This window comes from Notothenia coriiceps, unplaced genomic scaffold (genome assembly GCF_000735185.1).
Source record: "Notothenia coriiceps isolate Sejong01 unplaced genomic scaffold, NC01 NC01_scaffold00029194, whole genome shotgun sequence".
In the NCBI taxonomy this organism is placed as follows: Eukaryota; Metazoa; Chordata; class Actinopteri; order Perciformes; family Nototheniidae; genus Notothenia; species Notothenia coriiceps.
In genome coordinates, this window is record NW_011361895.1 from 141,443 (window position 1) to 160,109 (window position 18,667).

The following is an 18,667-nucleotide window of genomic DNA, read 5'->3' on the forward strand; positions in this document are numbered from 1 at the left end:
TTTTCACTATAAGTTATTGGGTTTCTTTTGGCGAAAACTATAATTACTGCATGTTCACTATGTTCAATCTGAATTTAACTTTAAAATTAATACAATCTATATTGATTCTGACTCTCTCTACATCCAACTCACAGGGTTTACTCATTGCTTTGAGAAAAAAGATTATTAATTTACCCCTTTTAGAAGGGAAGATATAGTCATTTGTTCTGGGCATGTCATTTTCAAGCATGAGACCTGAAAACAGGCTTGGGGTTTAACAGGTTAAGAGTTTTCCAAATTCTAATTTCTATTTTAGAAGTGTGTCAATCAAATAACTATATAGTTATTTAGATCAGTCGATTAAGTCTTATTTAAATGTGCCTTTATGACTCATTGATAATAACATAAAAGGGAGGAAGATGAAGAACAGTCGCTGGTTAAACCACAGACCTACGCTTTATATTTCCTCCATCCCTGTCTGTATCCTTCTGTCTGCCCAAATTGGTATCTGTGGTTGTTCTGACTCCAGCCGGAGCTCTCTTTTTTTCAGTTATCAACTTTTGGTTTCAGAGCAGAGAGGCAGGAGGAAAAAGACAGACGGAGGGATGGAGTTGATGCTTATCAGTGTGCGTGTGTGTTCGTAAGGAGGGTTCATTGTTGTGTCCTGCCACTGCCATGGCGCCGTTTCTTATCACACACACACACATCACTTTTGTCTCACCCTCTGAGGAACATGCCTGTGTGTGGCAGAACTTACCAATATCAGTTTGAGGGCCTTTAGCATCTCTTGTTTGATTAAAGGTGCAGACATGTCATACAGCTTTACATTTGAACAGGCTAAGAAAATATAATAAAAATCAAGTATTTTCATTTAATTCTTGTTGTGATAAAAATAATAAAGAATTTGATAAATGACACCAAGTTGTTGAATTGAACTCTGTCCCGGGTCAATCCAAGCAAAAACATGATGCTAATTTTGAAGAATCTTAAAAGCATAATTTGTTTAGTTTAGAGGGATCCTAGGCGGTGATCAATTTATGAATTGAATATTTCATCATGTTAAAGATAAAGGGCTGCACATGCTAACAAATGTGTCAACATTTATTCAAAAACGTGGTGTCATTTAGCTAACCCTGTATTATTTTTAGCACAACAAAAACACTTAACTTTCGTTATGTTTCACTATATTTTCTCTTGTTTGACCTTCTCGTCACTTCAACTTCAAGTCAAAACATCTTATGATGATATTAACATGTCATGTCATCACTGTGTTGTCCGAATCTGCAGTTTATTTATTATTAAATCATATCCATATAATATATCAATCCCCAACATGCCCTTGGGCAAGATACTGAATCCCAAATTGCTCCCATAGACACGGTCAATGGTGGGTCTTGATTTGCTTCCATAGTATGTAACTCTGAATAAAAGCATCAGCTAAAACGAAATGTTATTTAATGTAAATACACCATTTATCGTCTCACTATTGTCTAATGTATTTGTGGTCAACCCTTATTACAAATTCCTCATGAAAGAACTATCCGAAACCACATAAACTTTACTTACTGGATTTTTTCACATGAAGCACTGCAGTTCAAGTCCCAAAAACCTTCATCCCTCTCAGCCGTCTTCCAGCCGTTTTCATCAAAAAACAAAAGTGTTTCCCTCAGAGTCCTCAGGCTCAGAGAGGCCATAAAGCTGCAGTTTCCCCTACAGTGAGTCACTTACAGTCAGTCAGTCTCCCCAGTGTCTCCGATCTTATCTCAGCCTATAGACTCTGCTTATCTGTGCCTTCCCCGAGGTGATGGGAGACCATGTCTATTGGAGACACGCTCTCACAAACAGACACAATGTATGTTTTACAGTGGTTCCAGTCATGGCTCCTTGACTCAGCATATCTGTCTGTATGGAGGGGCAGAGGAACACCAATCCTTCAGTCTCACTTTCCACCTGCTGCAATATACAGGATCAATGCATAGCTGTTCTCAATACCCCCATCTGCACCCCCAGGTGTGTGTGTGTGTTTGTGTGTGTGTTTGTGTAGAGGTGGCTTTAGTCTAGACTACACATTGGTCCAGGAGGTCATATCAAGAAAGAAAGCAAAGGAGACAGACCTGAAAAGAGATAACACTGCAGGATTGGAAAAAAATATTTAATCGTGTGTGTGTGTGTGTGTGTGTGTGTGTGTGTGTGTGTGTGTGTGTGTGTGTGTGTGTGTGTGTGTGTGTGTGTGTGTGTGTGTGTGTGTGTGTGTGTGTGTGTGTGTGTGTGTGTGTGTGTGTGTGTGTGTGTGTGTGTGTGTGTGTCGTGTGTGTAGTGTAGTGTAGTCGTGTAGTGTGTGTGTAGTGTGTGTGTGTCGTAGTGTGTGTGTGTAGTGTGTGTAGTGTGTCGTGTGTGTGTGTGTGTGTGTGTGTGTGTGTGTGTGTGTGTGTGTGTGTGTGTGTGTGTGTGTGTGTGTGTGTGTGTGTGTGTGTGTGTGTGTGTGTGTGTGTGTGTGTGTGTGCTGATAAATCTCCCAGCCGCCCTCCACACCACTGTAAGTTGTGTTATGACTCTGCAAAGAAAGCCACCCTGCTCCAAAACAGGAAATAACAACAAACCTCCTCCATCTGTAGCATCAGCCATCTTGTTGTTTATGTTTTTGTCATCCTCAGTGTGTGCGTACCTCCGTCTTTGTCGCCACGTCTGAATGTTTGCATGTGTGTGAGTGATTTATCTGCGGCTTTGCATCAGTGATAGTGTGTGTTAGCTGGCGGCAGAGCAGACAGAAAGAGAAGGAGCAGGCTTATCACAAAAAAGAGAAGAAGACACTTTAGAGAGCTACTCAGCTTTGGCACAGGTCTTTGGGTGTTGAGTGTGTGTGTTCGATAGACTGGTTGACATGTATGACCATGAAAGGGCTGGGCAGTATACCAACTTTTTATTGTTGGTATATTGATTTATTTTACGATGACAACAATGCACAATCCCAGCCCTGATTGTATGCAGAAAAGAATACCTTGATCTGCCCTAGGTCTACCCTAGGTCTACCCTAGATGTCCCCTTTATATTCCCTAGACCTTCCCTAGATCTGTTGGTGATCTTCTGGCAAACTTCCGAATCCATTGCGCAATTGTATCTTCCTCAAGCCCCTTCTAATCTGTTGCATCATTTCCGGTCTCGTTTCAGTCAAATGAATGGAAAAGGAAAATAACACTGGATTTGGCTTTTAGAGTTTTTTTTAAAACTTTAGGCCCTAATGGGATCTATATTTAAGTGTTCGTCCTGGAAAGTTCATTTATATAAAACATATATGCTGATTTAAAGATGGCTCTTTCTCAATTTTAGACGATGTGAAACAGTATTTTTGGCCCAAATGACGTCACAGGCTGACATGAAGGTTGTCGTACCAGCATTTGGCCTTAACAAAAATGTGATTCACCAACCGGCTCATGTTCAGGACGTGAACCCAGCCCCACTCATTCAGAAATGGGGCCAGCAGTTTGATATGCTTTCACATACCAGCCTGGATAATGACTTTACATCATGAGCCTTTGCTCCCCCTAAATAGTGATTTCAAAACATTGGGAAAGTTCATGATTTCAAAGCAGATCCGGTCTTTTTTTATCAATCTATTATTTACACAATAACACTTTAGGAGGAGAAATCCAGAACAACTAACTGTTGATAATAGTATGATTGAATTGTCAAATGTATTGAAGTAAAGCACTCAATTATGTGTTTCAAAAATGGTTTCACCATGTCATTTGATATACAGTATCTGGTGTCTGTAATATCTGTAATGAAAGAGCTTTAGAAATATCCCACGTGGCTTTGACTTACAACTGAACATTTAGCCAGATCCATCCCCTAGCTGACTTACCCTTCACTCACTCTGTGTTTGAGAATGTGTGTGTTAATACAAAGTAATTCTCCTTATTTGGTTTTATCGTTTTTCGTGAAAACACTGAATGTATGAATGTGAAAGAAATGGGTTCGGTTGGGTTAAGATGAGATCAGGTAACAATCAACTTTTCCCTTTTTTTTTTAAGACCAATTAGTCATTAAGATGTCTTTAAGATGCAATGTCCCTCTTTGTGTGTGTATGAAGTGAATGTTGGACTGTGTATGGTGAGTGTTATGTTATCGTATTGTGCCAAGTCCCATCATGTGTGAATGTAATGGACAATACAGTATTCTGAATGCTGATTCTAGTCTATGAAACATAAATGACACTATTTTCATCAAACCATTCAGTTCCCATATGTGATTCCTGGTGTAAACGAGTGTCAGTATCAGAGAGACAGTGGTTTGATTCCCAGTACCTGCATTCAACTTTGTGATGTGTCCTTGGGCAAGATATTAACCCTAACCCCAAATGTCTCCCGTACGCATGTCCACAGGGTGTCATTATGTGAATAGCATCTGCACTTGGTATTTTCCTACACACTGTTATTTACTGTAGGTCTTTCCTGTGTATCATTTGGAAAAGTAGAAGTTTCCTCATTACGTATGTGTTTTTCTTCATGCTATGAGGTGTCTGCTAAGAGCAAACACCTTTCTACACATCGCAGAATACATGCAAGATATTGGGTCTGGGATAGAATAATTTTAACAAGAATAAACTGAAACATTATTTGGATTAACCCCCCCTATTTAAGTGGGCATGAAGTCTCTCCAAATAAGTTTTACCACCATTGTTAAATGAAAGGAAAACCAATAGCTGCTCTATAACAGTACAACACACACTAGTCATATATTGGTGGAATTGCATACATAAAAGATAGGTTGAAACATTCAAGTGTTGGTGTATGATTAAGTTATTGACTACCTGTATGCATGCATGCACCTGTTAGCATCACCAACACAATGTCCCCTTGTCTCGGTGACCCACCACCTGTCTGCCACCATCAGCACCGTGAGGCGAGAAGGGGTTTTCCCTGCATTATTGTCCCTACAAAGGCTAGAAAATAATCTAAGAGAGGGCTTTGAATGACTGAATAGGAAGACAAGGATGGATAGCCCCAACGCACACCCACACACACCTACACACACTCATTTACTCACTCAGACACGCACTTTGCCTACCATATTGCCCTCCCTATTCGCTCTTCCCCTTTATACTTGAGCTGCCATTTAAAAGACTAGGCACCTGTGCTGTGGTATTCTGTCTCCCATTCTTTTTTTTAATACACACATACCCCCAGTAACCTATACCCCACAATTACCTGCCAGGCTCATAAAGGGCCCTTGTATTTTTGCGCTATAGTGGACACACTGACAACAGTGATCGCGCCAGGCAGAAAGATGCCTGGCCATACGATCTCTTCCTTTTAAGACAAATACCCCAAATTTCCCGTGACCCCCTCTCCCCACCTTTCCATTCCACCTCTCCTGATTTTATTTTCATCAATAGGCACCTTTGTCACCTCGCCGCCACTTTGCCCCCCCACCCATCCTGTCCATTGCCTCAGGTTGCGTTCGTTGACCCATTGGTTGGTGACAGGACATAACAACAGATCTCTAGCGTCATCACTGCTCCTTTTTGTTTTCTTATCACCAGCAATCAGGCCAGGGTGGTTATCAGTAGGAGTACAACGATCTGCTAGAACATCTGAAAGAAACGGAAGCAAAGTTTCAACACACATGACACATTTAAATATGGTTTTCCTGGAATTCCTGGAATAGCTCCCGTTGGTTTGGTTTCTGTTTTTCAGACGGGTACATTTCTCTACATAATTTACTGGGTGCTAAATGTCAGGTGCCCTTATAGTTGATACACTTAGATTCCTCTGGAACTAATAGAATTCTGAGGCAAATGCATGAATAAATTGTAACTTTTCAAAGGTAAAAATTGTTATAAAGTATCATTACTCCTGCCTGAACACAACACAACCAACACACAGCCCCTCCCCCCTACACACACTCCAGTACACACACACAAAAGCAGGTTGTTAATTAACCGTTTGAATAACAGCTAATAGCAGCTGTTTGGTAAGCTAGGGATTTACTTTAAGTCAAAGTATCATCTACCTGATCTACAACACATCTGAGCTGACACATTGTGTAAAAAGAGGTGTTTCATTCCACATGTAGCGTTAAAATCCTTTGAATCCAATGAGCAGCATCCTTTTTAATAGTTTAGGTAAGTGTTGATTTGACAAATTATGCATAATATAAATACAGACCCTGAAATGTGCATAAATGAAGTGAAAAGACTTTTACCGAAATGTAAATTATATAATTTAAAGGAATGAGAAACATTAAGATCCTGATTCTTAGTTTTACATAAAAGCATAGAAAAAGTTTACATGCTTGGGTAATTAGAAATGGATTGTCCAGGTACTGCTGGATAAACAAACAAACACACACACACACACACACACACACACACACACACACACACACACACACACACACACACACACACACACACACACACACACACACACACAGGCCAATTAAAACACTGAAATCTGGATTCTTAGTTCATGAATATTGTTGGTAGCAGAGATAAACCTATACTTTTTTGTTAGTTCATCGTTTATACAAACTTCCTGTCATTGTTCAGGTTCGAGCAAAGCAGGGTGGACTCCAACGCACCAAAATAAAACCAGAACTTAAAAAAATCTGAAAAAATCTCAAGGACAAGACACAGCTGGGCAGGGCAGCAAAAACACAAGGGCACCAGGTGAACAGAATCAGATAATCAAACAGGCGGAACAACACAGAGACAGGAAGTAAAAACACACCTAACACAGGGGTGAACACTTTTTCTAAATTAAATAGGAAACACTCACGGATTTTAACATCATCATGCACGGACTGTTAATTCAGGTCGCAACAATGTCATTTTAGGTTGCAACTACATACTCACTAATAAAACTAATGAATTACAAGTTCCAAGAACCCTTCCACATCACTAAGCTTTAGAGTTGCTATTCATTCCACACAGTCTGACACTACAATATACTGTGTGTTTTGCTTGTTCCATCTCTTTATTGAAGTTATTTAATGTTTGCATTGAGCAAAAATCCATGACTCCTTGATGTTAATGGCTGCATCATTCAATCATATAGAAATATTTAGCATGGCAGATTTGGCACCATTGCTTAAGATAAGATAATACTTTATTGATCCCAATTTGGGATTTATTTGCATTGCAGCAGAATAAAAACTAAAAAGACAAAAATAAGTACTGGAATTTATTGTATTGTGTGGACAATCCCGAAACCGAGACCAAAACAGGTGGGAGATTGACTCCTGAGCTTGATAAATGACTGTTATTTGATTTGCAAGTAACTATATGCACTACTGGTAACACACTCATAAAGGAGACAGGGTTATATCTTGTGAAACTCATCTTAAATGTCGACTTATTTTTCATTTTTTCCGTTTTCTGTCCACACTCCTTTTGACATCTCGCTCACTTTTTAGACCCAAGGGTGTTGGCTGGCATCTGTGTATGCATGCATGTGAGCATGTGAGGGTCGGTTTAGCCACATGTAGGGATTTATGGCAAGTGTGTGCGTGACAGAGGGATCAGGGAGTGACATGGATTGATATGGGTGAGTGCTGATCAGGTTTTAGTGCTGTTGTTATCTCTCGCTGGCTCTTTTTGTCGACGTGTTTGTATATTTTTGTGTCGTGCACTTATAATCTGTGAGAGATGGAATGCCCTCCAGCATCAGTGTTATACAGTGTGTGTGTGTGTGTGTGTGTGTGTGTGTGTGTGTGTGTGTGTGTGTGTGTGTGTGTGTGCAATGCCAAAGGGGCAGTGTAGACTGAGCAGCTGCTCTTTATAGTGACTGAGCGGACACCAATGTGTCGGGCATCTGCCATGCGTTCACTCTACCGCCTACCCACTGGAGTGTGTGTGTGAGTGTGTGGCCTAAGAGTGAGAGAAGCTGTGTTGTTGTTTTTGATTGTCATAATTTATTTTCCAGTAGTTTATTCATTTTGTAGCAATTGTAATTTGTATAGAAATATACATGTTGGTATTTTTAATAACAATTTAAAGGAAAATGTGGTTGTACATTTTTTTTGAGTGTGTGTGTGAGCTTGTGTGTGTTTGTGTGCCTCCACCAGCTGCTTAGACAGTGGACCATGTTGATCTTTCATGTTCAAGTCCAGTGTGAAAACTGTTTAATTCACACATGAACACATCCACACATGTGCACACAAAACATTTGCGTGTTACAGAACAGCGGTGTGTCCCAGTGTGAGGGGGGGGGTTGCTGTTGGTGCCACCTTTTCATTCCCATGACCTCAATCTGTGGCGGGCGCCCTGCCAGGCTGGCCGTCCCTCTGTCTGCTGGGCCTGCCGCAACTTCCAGAATGTGAAGAGGAAGCAATGGAACAGCAGTAACCTAACCTCACACACACTCTGACACACACATGTGCTAAACTCATCGTTATGCACTCATCTGAGGAAGAGTTATACTTTGTATCATGGATGTAATAAGAGAATTTGATCAAGCTTTGGAATGGGGCCCAGTATATTCCTATGAAAGTTGCTCAATGGCGCATGAAACCACAATGGGCCCAAAGAGCATGCACACTTCCATTTGACTTAAGCCCCGCCTCCAATTCACTATGTCAGCATAATATCCAGTTTGGCTCGGTCAAATTATTTGAGAGGAAAATAAGGCAACGGCTATTTGTACATCATACACATTTGACGACCTCATGCATTTAAATTGAATTCAAGTGTTTTTACTTGTTAGTTGATTTAGCTAAAGATAAATGATATGCTGTGCAGAACTCTCTTTCCCAATGACGTCACATAAATAAACATTTATTATATATTTTTTGTTTTGTTTATCGCTTTTTGTATTTCTTTGTTTTGTTTTTTGTTTTGTTTTTAATTCTCTGTCAAAGCGTCTTTGAGTTTCCTGAATGTATTATTATTATTATTATTATTATATTAACAAAAAAGGTAAATCAAAATTCAAAACAATGTTACACGTCACATGACGTCAACCATGGTGACTAGCAGACAGCAGAATTGGATCCTTCAAGTCGACATATAAAATTATGAATAGGGTTTTTTTTTTGTTGCAAACAACTTTATTTCCTCCATGATAGAAACATGTTTGACAGCCGGGGTCCCTTTTAAAAAAAGTTATCCAAAGCATTACCAGTCATAATGCAGTTTACATTATCAAATGTAAAATATGCATTAGTTTGAATCGATCCAGGTTCCCACTGGAATGCAGGTAGACTAAATAAGCTTAATGCAATGTTAAAGACATGTCACTGACCAACAATCTAAAGTGCATTTGTGATGCATTCATGGATAGTTGAAATAGTAAGAAAAAGTTGTAACCTTTAATACTTCATGGCTCACCTGTTCTGTTTACTTTGTTGCCACCAGGACATTGATTACCCTTTTTAATGTGTTTGAACACGGATCAAAAATAAAGCTTATGATCCAACCTAACGCTCATGCACACAGAGAAGATGGAATACTAACTTATCATTTCCCAACTCTCAAACCTCCCATAAACCTGCTGTGATGTCTTTCTTGTCTCGGGACAGTCTTTGAACGTTTTTAAAAGTTAAGTTGTTCTGCACATCTCAATACAAGGAGCAATATCAGATAGGAGCCAAAAAAGCATCTACATTGTGCTTCTCTGTCTTCATAATACAATTATGAACAGCTGACTCAGTCCCCAAGTACATAAATGAAAGACCTTTCACATCATTTTTACACACACACACACACACACACACACACACACACACACACACACACACACACACACACACACACACACACTCAGGTGATTTGAAGTATTTCACCTGTACAGATCAGGACTTTGGGGGCGTGCACCCTCTTACAGCTTTTTTTCCCTCCATCTCCTCCTCTTTACTTCTCTCCAGCTCTCTCTCTACACTTTCCCTCTCCCTCTGACACTAACCCTCTCTGACAGTGTCTCCAAGCTGTCGCACCCTAATCCACCTCTGAGAGGTGTTAAAGCACTTATACACACACACACACACACACACACACACACACACACACACACACACACACACACACACACAGTGTTTCTCTGGATCCCGTAAGGTATCGATCTGCCGTCCCGCTCACTCTAATGGGATTCTTTACACCTAGGCATCAGCAACGCCTAATGCATCACATAACATCTGATGCAGCAGACACACACACACAAACACTTACATAAACAAAAATGAATAGATGCTATAAGAGGAGAACAGCACTAAACAGCTTATGATGCATATGCTGTTCAGTGCATTCTCTTCTAGACTACACTCCATATCTCTAAATCTAACAGTGATGAATGACTCTATTCAGCCTTCTAAAGTAAGATGAGCCCTGTTTCTCTAAACTTAAGATTCTTTAATGGATTCAAAAACGATTGACTAAAGTTATTATGTTACAAAGTTTTACTTGGTATGGTGTTATTATTTTTCTGTTCGGTAATGTTTATCCCACAGACAGTGGGTTTCTCAAAATGTTTAAAAAAATTGTATTCGCATCTTAAGAAATCATATATGGAAAGAGCATTCATAACAACATGGATTAAGTTAAAACTAAAATATCCGGAAAAAAAACTTAACTGTTCACTAAAGTAAAAATGAGGACGAGAAAAAATTATGTCATGATCAACAATGGTAAATGGACTTTATTTATATAGTGCGTTATCCAGACTTTACGACTCCTCAAAGCACTTTTACATTCTACAACTCATCATTCACCCATTAACAACACATTCACACAGAGCAATATGCCATTTTGCTCAAGTAAGCTAACATTCAGACACTGTTGGCCATGCCATCTGGAGCAACTCAGGGTTAAATATCTTGCCCAAGTATGCTTCGACATGTTGACTGCTGGGATCGAACCCACAAGGCAGCCACAGTAGCACACGAAAACTGTTTGTACCATGTAATAGTTGTATTACTTCTGGTCAATTCAATGGCCTGTCATTAAGACATACAAACCTAAAGCAAAGTCCCTACTGTTAAATGGACTATAAATATAGTACTACCTTCTCCACCTATTTAATATGAGCTCCTTCAGCTGGACAACACATTCCCTGTTACCCTTCAAACAACTTTTACGTAACCTTTCTTTATCTTCATTGCCTCTTTCCTTCCCTTTGTTTTTCTCGGTGTCACCTCGGGGCTGACCAGGTGGTGGGCTACTGCAGGCCCATTTCCTCAGCAGGTGTGTGTGTGTGTGCCTCTTTGTCGTCGTCTGTGTGTGCATGCATGCGTGTATAGAGAAATGTGTGTATGTGTGCACATTTACGTAGATATTATCTGTTCACCTGCTCCTTGTGAGCCACATAAGCAGTCATTGTGTGTCGAAGCTAGGACCAACCCCCTCCAGGTGACAACAGGTGTGTGTGTGTGTGTGTGTGTGTGTGTGTGTGTGTGTGTGTGTGTGTGTGTGTGTGTGTGTGTGTGTGTGTGTGTGTGTGTGTGGATAATATCAAGGAGGATATTGTTTGTGCTGGGGTGGGGGGAGATAAAAGCAGAGGGGAAGAGGTTACAGTCTCAATCTTTCCTCACCTGGAAATTATGTCCGCCGCCATTTTAGTGGAGTGTGTTTTCAATCACTGCAGGAACGTGAGAAATGTCCGCTTGGGAATTCCTCCCCAACTTCCTGTCTGTCTTCCTGTGTGTGTGTGTGTGTGTGTGTGTGTGTGTGTGTGTGTGTGTGTGTGTGTGTGTGTGTGTGTGTGTGTGTGTGTGTGTGTGTGTGTGCGTGCGTGCGTGCAAAATGTGTTTGTGCTGCTACAGGCAACATCTCTTTCACAGAAAGTGTCCTTTTTACACCAAAAAATCCTCAGACCTTTGTGTGAGCAGTTTCAACTCTTAATAATTGTTATATCTCTCACAGTCTCCGCTCTCTACTGGACTCTATGGTTACTAGCTTATCATGCAAGCATTCACCTACTGAGACAGTTATTGACGTAGCCGGACCTGGGGCGGGCCTACCTGAATGCGCGCGCATCTCACCGTATAAAAGGAGGCCTCGCCTCCTGACTGTCATCCCTTTCTCTTCAGCGAGCGGAAGTGATACACTGAGCATAGACGTGAATAAGAGAAAGAAAAGCATGGAACCACTCGTTGAGCACCGGACCTGCCCGACATGCCCTGGCCTGATCGCGGGGGCTGATCCGCACCGCCTATGCTTCCAGTGCCTGGGGCCTGACCACGCCGAAGACGGCCTAGGCCCGTCGCCGGCCTGTAACGCCTGCCGGATGATCCCTCGGCTGAGCTGCCGACATCGAGGCAATCATTTCCGGGTGAAGTTCGGCCTGCAGGTGGAGGATCAGGACCTCGAGGTGGTGGAGATGTATGAACTGGATGACGAGGTGCCATTCGAGTTCACCCTCCCATGTTCGCAGCTTGTTGATCCGGGGTGATCAGAGCGGGGCGACACTCAGACCGAACCCCTCCTTTGCGCCGAAGAGCCTAAGGAGTGCCTTCAGGTCGAGGATTATTCAGTTTGGGGGCTTTAGTCTTCCACCCCATAGTGGGGCCAGGGAAGCTAAACTGCACCTCCTCTGCCCGGTGCGTGCGCTAGCATATTATGTGGAGCGCACGGCTGCCCTTAGACGCACTGAACAGCTGTTTGTGTGCTTCGGGGGCGGGGTGACAGGGAAAGCTCTGTCCAAGAAACGCCTGGCAGGCTGGCTCTGCGAGTGCATTGTACATGCCTATGGACAGGCGGGGAGAGCCTGCCCCGCGGGGGTCCGTGCACACTCTACACGGACTGTGGCTGTGTCAACAGCCTTATTCAACAGTGTGAGTGTTGAGTACATATGCACGGCGGCATCTTGGTCAACGCCAGGCCCCTTCATATAGTTTTATCATCTGGACCTGTCTGGCTCTTTCTCCTCGTCTGTGCTTGCTGGGGCAACACAGGACTGGTGAGGAGGTTGGGTACTGTGGGTCAGTGGGCATCTGACCCCCTCCCCGGGCGTTCTTTCCGGGCGTTTTTTCTGGGCCCCCTGGAAGGTCCCGGGGGACGTTGTGCGCACTGGGCCCTTACGGGGCTGGAGGGCTCTCCTCGCCTCCCTAGGGGCAGGAGGGGAGAGCCCTCCACACTATAGTCCATGCAAACTCTGTACAGGGTCAGTGTCTGAGTGTGGGGGACATGGGGCACTTGTGCTCTCCCCGTGCTCCTTAGGGACTCTGGAGAGGTGGTGCATAGTGAGCCCATACGGGGCTGGGGACTCTCTCCGTCTGCCTATGGGCGGACGGGGGGAGCCCTCAGCACTGTTTTCCGAGAACACTTTTCACGAGGTAAGCGTGTCAGAGTGTGCTCTGTCAGCCGCAGCACAGACTTATCCACAGTTACAACCGAGGTAGAGGAGAGTGAGGTACAGCGGCAGGGGCAGTGGGGTGGAACGGTGTTGTTGGACGACAGCACGTGTATACATCGGGGCTCCGCCCACTGTGAGCCTGTGAGAGATATAACGAGGGGTTACGTATGGTAACCCTTGTTATATAAGCACAGGCGGGGCCCTCTACTCGGGGCACTGTCTGTCCTATACCGCTCGCTGAAGAGAGGTATAGGATGACGGTCTGGAGGCGAGGCCTCCTTTTATACGGTGAGATGCGCGCGCATTCAGTTAGGCCCGCCCCGGGCCGGCTACGTCTATAGAAGTTTCAGTAGGTGAATGCTTGCATGATAAGGTAGTACCCATATAGTCCAGTAGAGGGCCCCGCCTGTGCTTATATAACAAGGGTTACCATACGTAACCCCTCGTTTTATCTAACGTAAGAAAAATACTTGTGTAATTTGTTTCATACAGTGAGTGTGTTAACTGCTCTTAGAAAACACATTTTCCCTAAAACAAAAACTGACTATGTTACACAAATACATTTTAAAGGTGTTTAAAGTCAAAATAATTTTAAATGTGTTTCATTAATGTATTTAAGGGACAGGTCACCAAATGTACGTCACCCTTAATTCACCTGTTAGAGGGATTGCTACAGATCCTTCGAAAATAGCTGTATTTTGGCTCAAATGACATAGTAGTGATTATGATTTAGGCTTGGAATCTACAAATCTATAGTAGAAAGCCTGCAACGAAATGGGGAATGGATTTTCAAAAACATAGGCATATCTTCCTAAAATCCATAACATTTATGAAGTGCGAGGTTTTATTGATTGTTTGTGTATTACTTTAGCTTCAGTCTGATATTTCAAAGCTGGACTAGAGCTATATATTTGCTAAATATGCAACTATATACAGTATTAACTACTTCAAGCCATGTTTGCCTTGTACTTTCATTATGATATGTTCACCTTTCAAAATGGTCATTATCGGGGTGTGGCTTAAACGGGCAGCCTGTCCGTTTTTCCACCTCTATGACTTTTTACTAGATTAAGCTAGTGCTGCTGGCGCACCCACATTTGGGCTGATTGGGGCCAGAACATCTGTGAAATATACTGTAGTTTGACTTTGCTTTCACCAAGTTATCTGCTCATGATGACTCCAGGGTAGTGAAAACGATTTTGGTTTTAACATTAGTTATCCAGCGTTTGGCAGCAAAAATGAACGCCAGTGAATAAGCCATGGTTAGCTTGCTTAAAACAAGAGCCCTGAAGCCCTATCCCACTTCTATAAAGAGCCAGCTGGCTAGTTCATTTAAAGTCAATGAATATTGAATGGGTCCAAATTGCACCAAATGTATTACCACACGCTGTTGGGGCCCCAGCAATACAAATAATAATAATAATAAATGGGATTTATATAGCGCTTTTCTAGACCCAAAGACGCTTTACATTACACGTAAGGTCGACAAACAAAACAAGAACAAAAACACAAACAAAAACAAAAACAGAAAAGCAGTCAGGAGGATGTTGGTTCAGAGGGGGGAGGGGCGAGTTTAAGGATAAGCAGAGTTGAAGAGGTGGGTTTTGAGACGGGACTGGAACCGGGTGAGGGAATCAGACTCACGGAGGTCTTGGGGGAGGGAGTTCCAGAGCTTCGGGGCTGCCACAGAGAAGGCTCTGTCCCCGAAGCTCCGGAGTTTGGCCTTGGGGATTGAAAGCAAACCGGCTGAGGTGGATCTGAGGGACCGGGGTGGTTGGTAGAGGATGAGGAGGTCAGTGAGGTAGGGGGGGGCCAGATGGTGGAGGGCTTTATAGGTGAGGACCAGGAGTTTGTAGTGAATGCGGTGTGAGACGGGGAGCCAGTGGAGTTCTTTGAGGACCGGGGTGATGTGATGCCATGATTTGGTGTGGGTGAGGAGTCTGGCGGCTGCGTTCTGGACACGCTGGAGTCTGTTGAGGGATGTTGTGCTGATGCCGAAGAGGAGTGAGTTGCAATAGTCAAGGCGTGAGGAGATGAAGGCGTGAATGAGTCGCTCAGCTGCAGGGCGGGTGAGAGAGGGACGGAGTTTGGCGATATTGCGGAGGTGGAAAAATGAGGTTTTTACAACTTGGCGGATGTGGGGGTCGAGGGAGAGGGTGGGGTCGAATATCACGCCAAGGTTGCGTGCCTGGGTGGAAGGGGAAACAGGGGTGCCATCGATGGTGAGTGTCAGGTTGGGGGTTTTGCTGAGGGTGGATTTGGAGCCGATGAGGAGGAGTTCAGTTTTATTGCTGTTGAGTTTGAGGAAGTTGTGTTGCAGGATTTTATTGCAGTCAGACAGGATTTTATGTGTGTGAGAGGGGGGTTGTGGGGGGATTTGGTGCTGAGGTAGATCTGTGTGTCGTCAGCATAGCAGTGAAAGTCCAGGTTGTGATGGCGGAGAATCTGACCAAGGGGTCTGACCAATACAGCAGCCAAGTATACTGTAGATTTGGTAAATGGTTCTCGAGGATTGCGGAGGATATACATATCAACATACACACAGGATTGCTTTATACTGTAGATGCTTCTTGAGTCATTTGCGAGTACTGTCCAAAGATATTGCAGATGTGTATTCTGACTCACTCAAACTAAAAAAACTAAAACAGGAAGGAGGAGAAACGTTACATCAGCAAAAGAACCATCGTCTGCAAAGAATGACACATTCAGAAACAGATAGATTCAGTTGCTTGGACAGAAAAAGCACACCTTTGTCTTTCTGAAACAAACACACACATTTTGTCTCAGGCTTGGACTCATTGATGGATAGCAGTTGTGGCAGCACTAGCACACGTTAGCATGTTGCGGCTGCAGAGCCTTGTATCTTTTGCTGAAGATCATAGCAGAGGCAAAGTGACAGCTTTCTTAGACAGATCTGCTTCCCTTTGTCCTTTTCTTGCCATTCCTCTAGTTTGTTGTGCATGTTGAGACAGTAGTGGTGTGCGTCTGGAGGTTTTGCGTTGTTGCCAGACTGAGCAGGTACATTCAATAGACTGTTGGCCATTTTGTTAGTGCTGCAACTTTTAAGTGCTTTAGCTGATACCTTCCAAACTTTCCGTCACATCCAATCATTCTCTCCCACTTTTTTTCCCAATGTTTAAAAGTTCCCTGTTGTCGTCAGCAGTCCTGTGTTCCTGTTCCACAACATATACTCCCTTTTTTTTTTTGTGAATGTAAATGGTCTGCAAAGGCTAAAATCCCCCCCCCCTGCCTGAAAAGCATCCATTGGACTTCTTTGTTTACTTTGACGACATAATGGGATTACTATAGGCGCTTTCACACCGGAGTACTTTTCCCAGGAATAGTTCCGATAGTTCTTGGGATTTTGCTTTCACACCAAAAAGATCTGGAACTAAAACCTAGTTCATGCGAACCTTTTCACCCCTTTTCACCCCTTTTCACCCCTTCTCAGTCCCTGCTAGAGAGGTGGGACTTTCCTGTAGAGGAAAAGGTTCCAATTTCTGATTGGCTGGGCGAATTGCAAACCAAGCCCCATAAAACTCTGAAAAGTTTTGTGAAGCCGCCATTTTATTTGCTCGCATTAGCATTATTACCATTAGCTACTAATGCGCACCAACGGAGAGAGACTAACTTATGGCAACACAAAATAAAACGTGGGAGCGGTGGAGTGATGAGGAGGTGTCGGTGCTTCTGGCGATTTACCCGGGACTTCGGGTGGAGTTGTTCACGGCCTGCCAGTAAACCCAAAGCAGAAGAAGAAGAAGTGACGTCAGCGGCTTCATTTGCGTAATCCTCCCTCAGGGACTTATTCTGTTGTGAACGCGATCTACTAGGACAGTTCCGGGACTAAATACTGGGAACTAAGTACGGCAAAGTACTTGGTGTGAAAGCGGCTTATGTAACACTTGCGCTGCTAAGGTGTAAGACATTTTTAAGCTATTGACCAATCACAACAGAGCTGGCCAGCTAACCAATCAGAGCAGACTGGGCTCTGGTTTGAGACAGAGGGTAAAAAGAGGTGCTGCAGACCCTTTAAACATAAAAGCATTTAAACATGTCCCATTAACATAATATTTCCTCTCTTGACGTTTGAAAATAATGATATTGATTTGCACTGCCTGTGTGTATTTGGTAAAGGGTTGGTGTAGCCCCATGTGGATGTAATAAGTACACCATTATAGATATATCTTAGATATCTTTAGACCTTGATCTTACTTCACCAGGCTGCATAACTGTGCCTGTCGTCACAATGATGAGTTAGAATCTAAAAGGAATGCTGGAGACCTGATCGCTGTGTGTATATGTGTGCGAGTGTGCACGGATGCAGTTCCTAGGATTGAGTTAGTGCTGTACTGGATGGAGACCGGAAATGTATTCAGAAGCATGACACGTACTTGAAGAGCCTCCTGCACACTAAATACACATGCACACACCAAACATGTGTTTCTAATGAAACTGGTGTATCGGAGTGCTGGTCAGCCATACTGTATGAGATCATCCAGTTGTGTGTGTGTGTGTGTGTGTGTGTGTGTGTGTGTGTGTGTGTGTGTGTGTGTGTGTGTGTGTGTGTGTGTGTGTGTGTGTGTGTGTGTGTGTGTGTGTGTGTGTGTGTGTGTGTGTGTGTGTGTGTGTGTGTGCATGGTTCTGGTTCTTACCATCGACAGCAGCTTTACCCCATTTTGCTAAGACTCTATTAAAGCTCCAGTAGCCTTTCATCTAAGGGCTATGCTTATATATGCTCCACCTGGCTTTATGTTTGTATATTTGACTCAGTGGCTGTGTGTGTGTATGTGTGTGTATGCCGTCAGCCACTGGGCTAACAAACACACTTAATACAATTATCCCTCTGGAAAGACGAGAATGGGTGACAGGCGGCACCTCAGAAGGTACACTGTCTGGTGTGTGTATTTCTGTGTGTGTGTTTGTGTGTGTGTGTGTTTGACGGGGATATTGTCACTGGCTGCTAGTCATGGCATTTCCACGCCTGGCTTCCGCTGTAGTGTTTCCATCCTTCCCTCCAGTACCCCTCCAATCCCTGTCTTCCTCATCTTGTAATCGGGGGTTTTCCCTTATAATTAGTCCAAGCACCCTTTCCCCTCCAGGTGACGCCTGCTCGCATGGCACCTTGGCCCCAGTAACAAGCACCCTTTCCCCCCTATGGCAGTGGCGCTTCCCCCCTAAAGCGTCAGGAGTAGGAGTTTAGCTTAGCATAAGAGCTAACTAGGCTGTGAAGCCTCAGAGCGGGCCCTGGCGCCGGCCAGCCACATCCCCACTGGTCAGTCTCGCTCTAATCCAATAAATGAGCTGTGCGGGAGGGCAAGTGTCACACACTCTGCACATACACACACACACACACACACACACACACACACACACACACACACACGTACTGCACTAATGCC

At 43.4% G+C, this 18,667-nt stretch overlaps 1 protein-coding gene across 1 annotated transcript in view; it reads left to right on the forward strand.

The window, feature by feature from the left end:
- bcas3 (BCAS3 microtubule associated cell migration factor) overlaps nt 1-12,362 on the forward strand; it is a 118,003-nt gene extending 105,641 nt beyond the window's left edge. The window contains exon 17 of the mRNA XM_010786460.1: nt 12,001-12,362. Within this exon, the coding sequence (XP_010784762.1) occupies nt 12,001-12,362 (362 nt within the window). The remainder of the gene's footprint in view (nt 1-12,000) is intronic.
- The last annotated feature ends 6,305 nt before the right edge of the window (nt 12,363-18,667 follow it).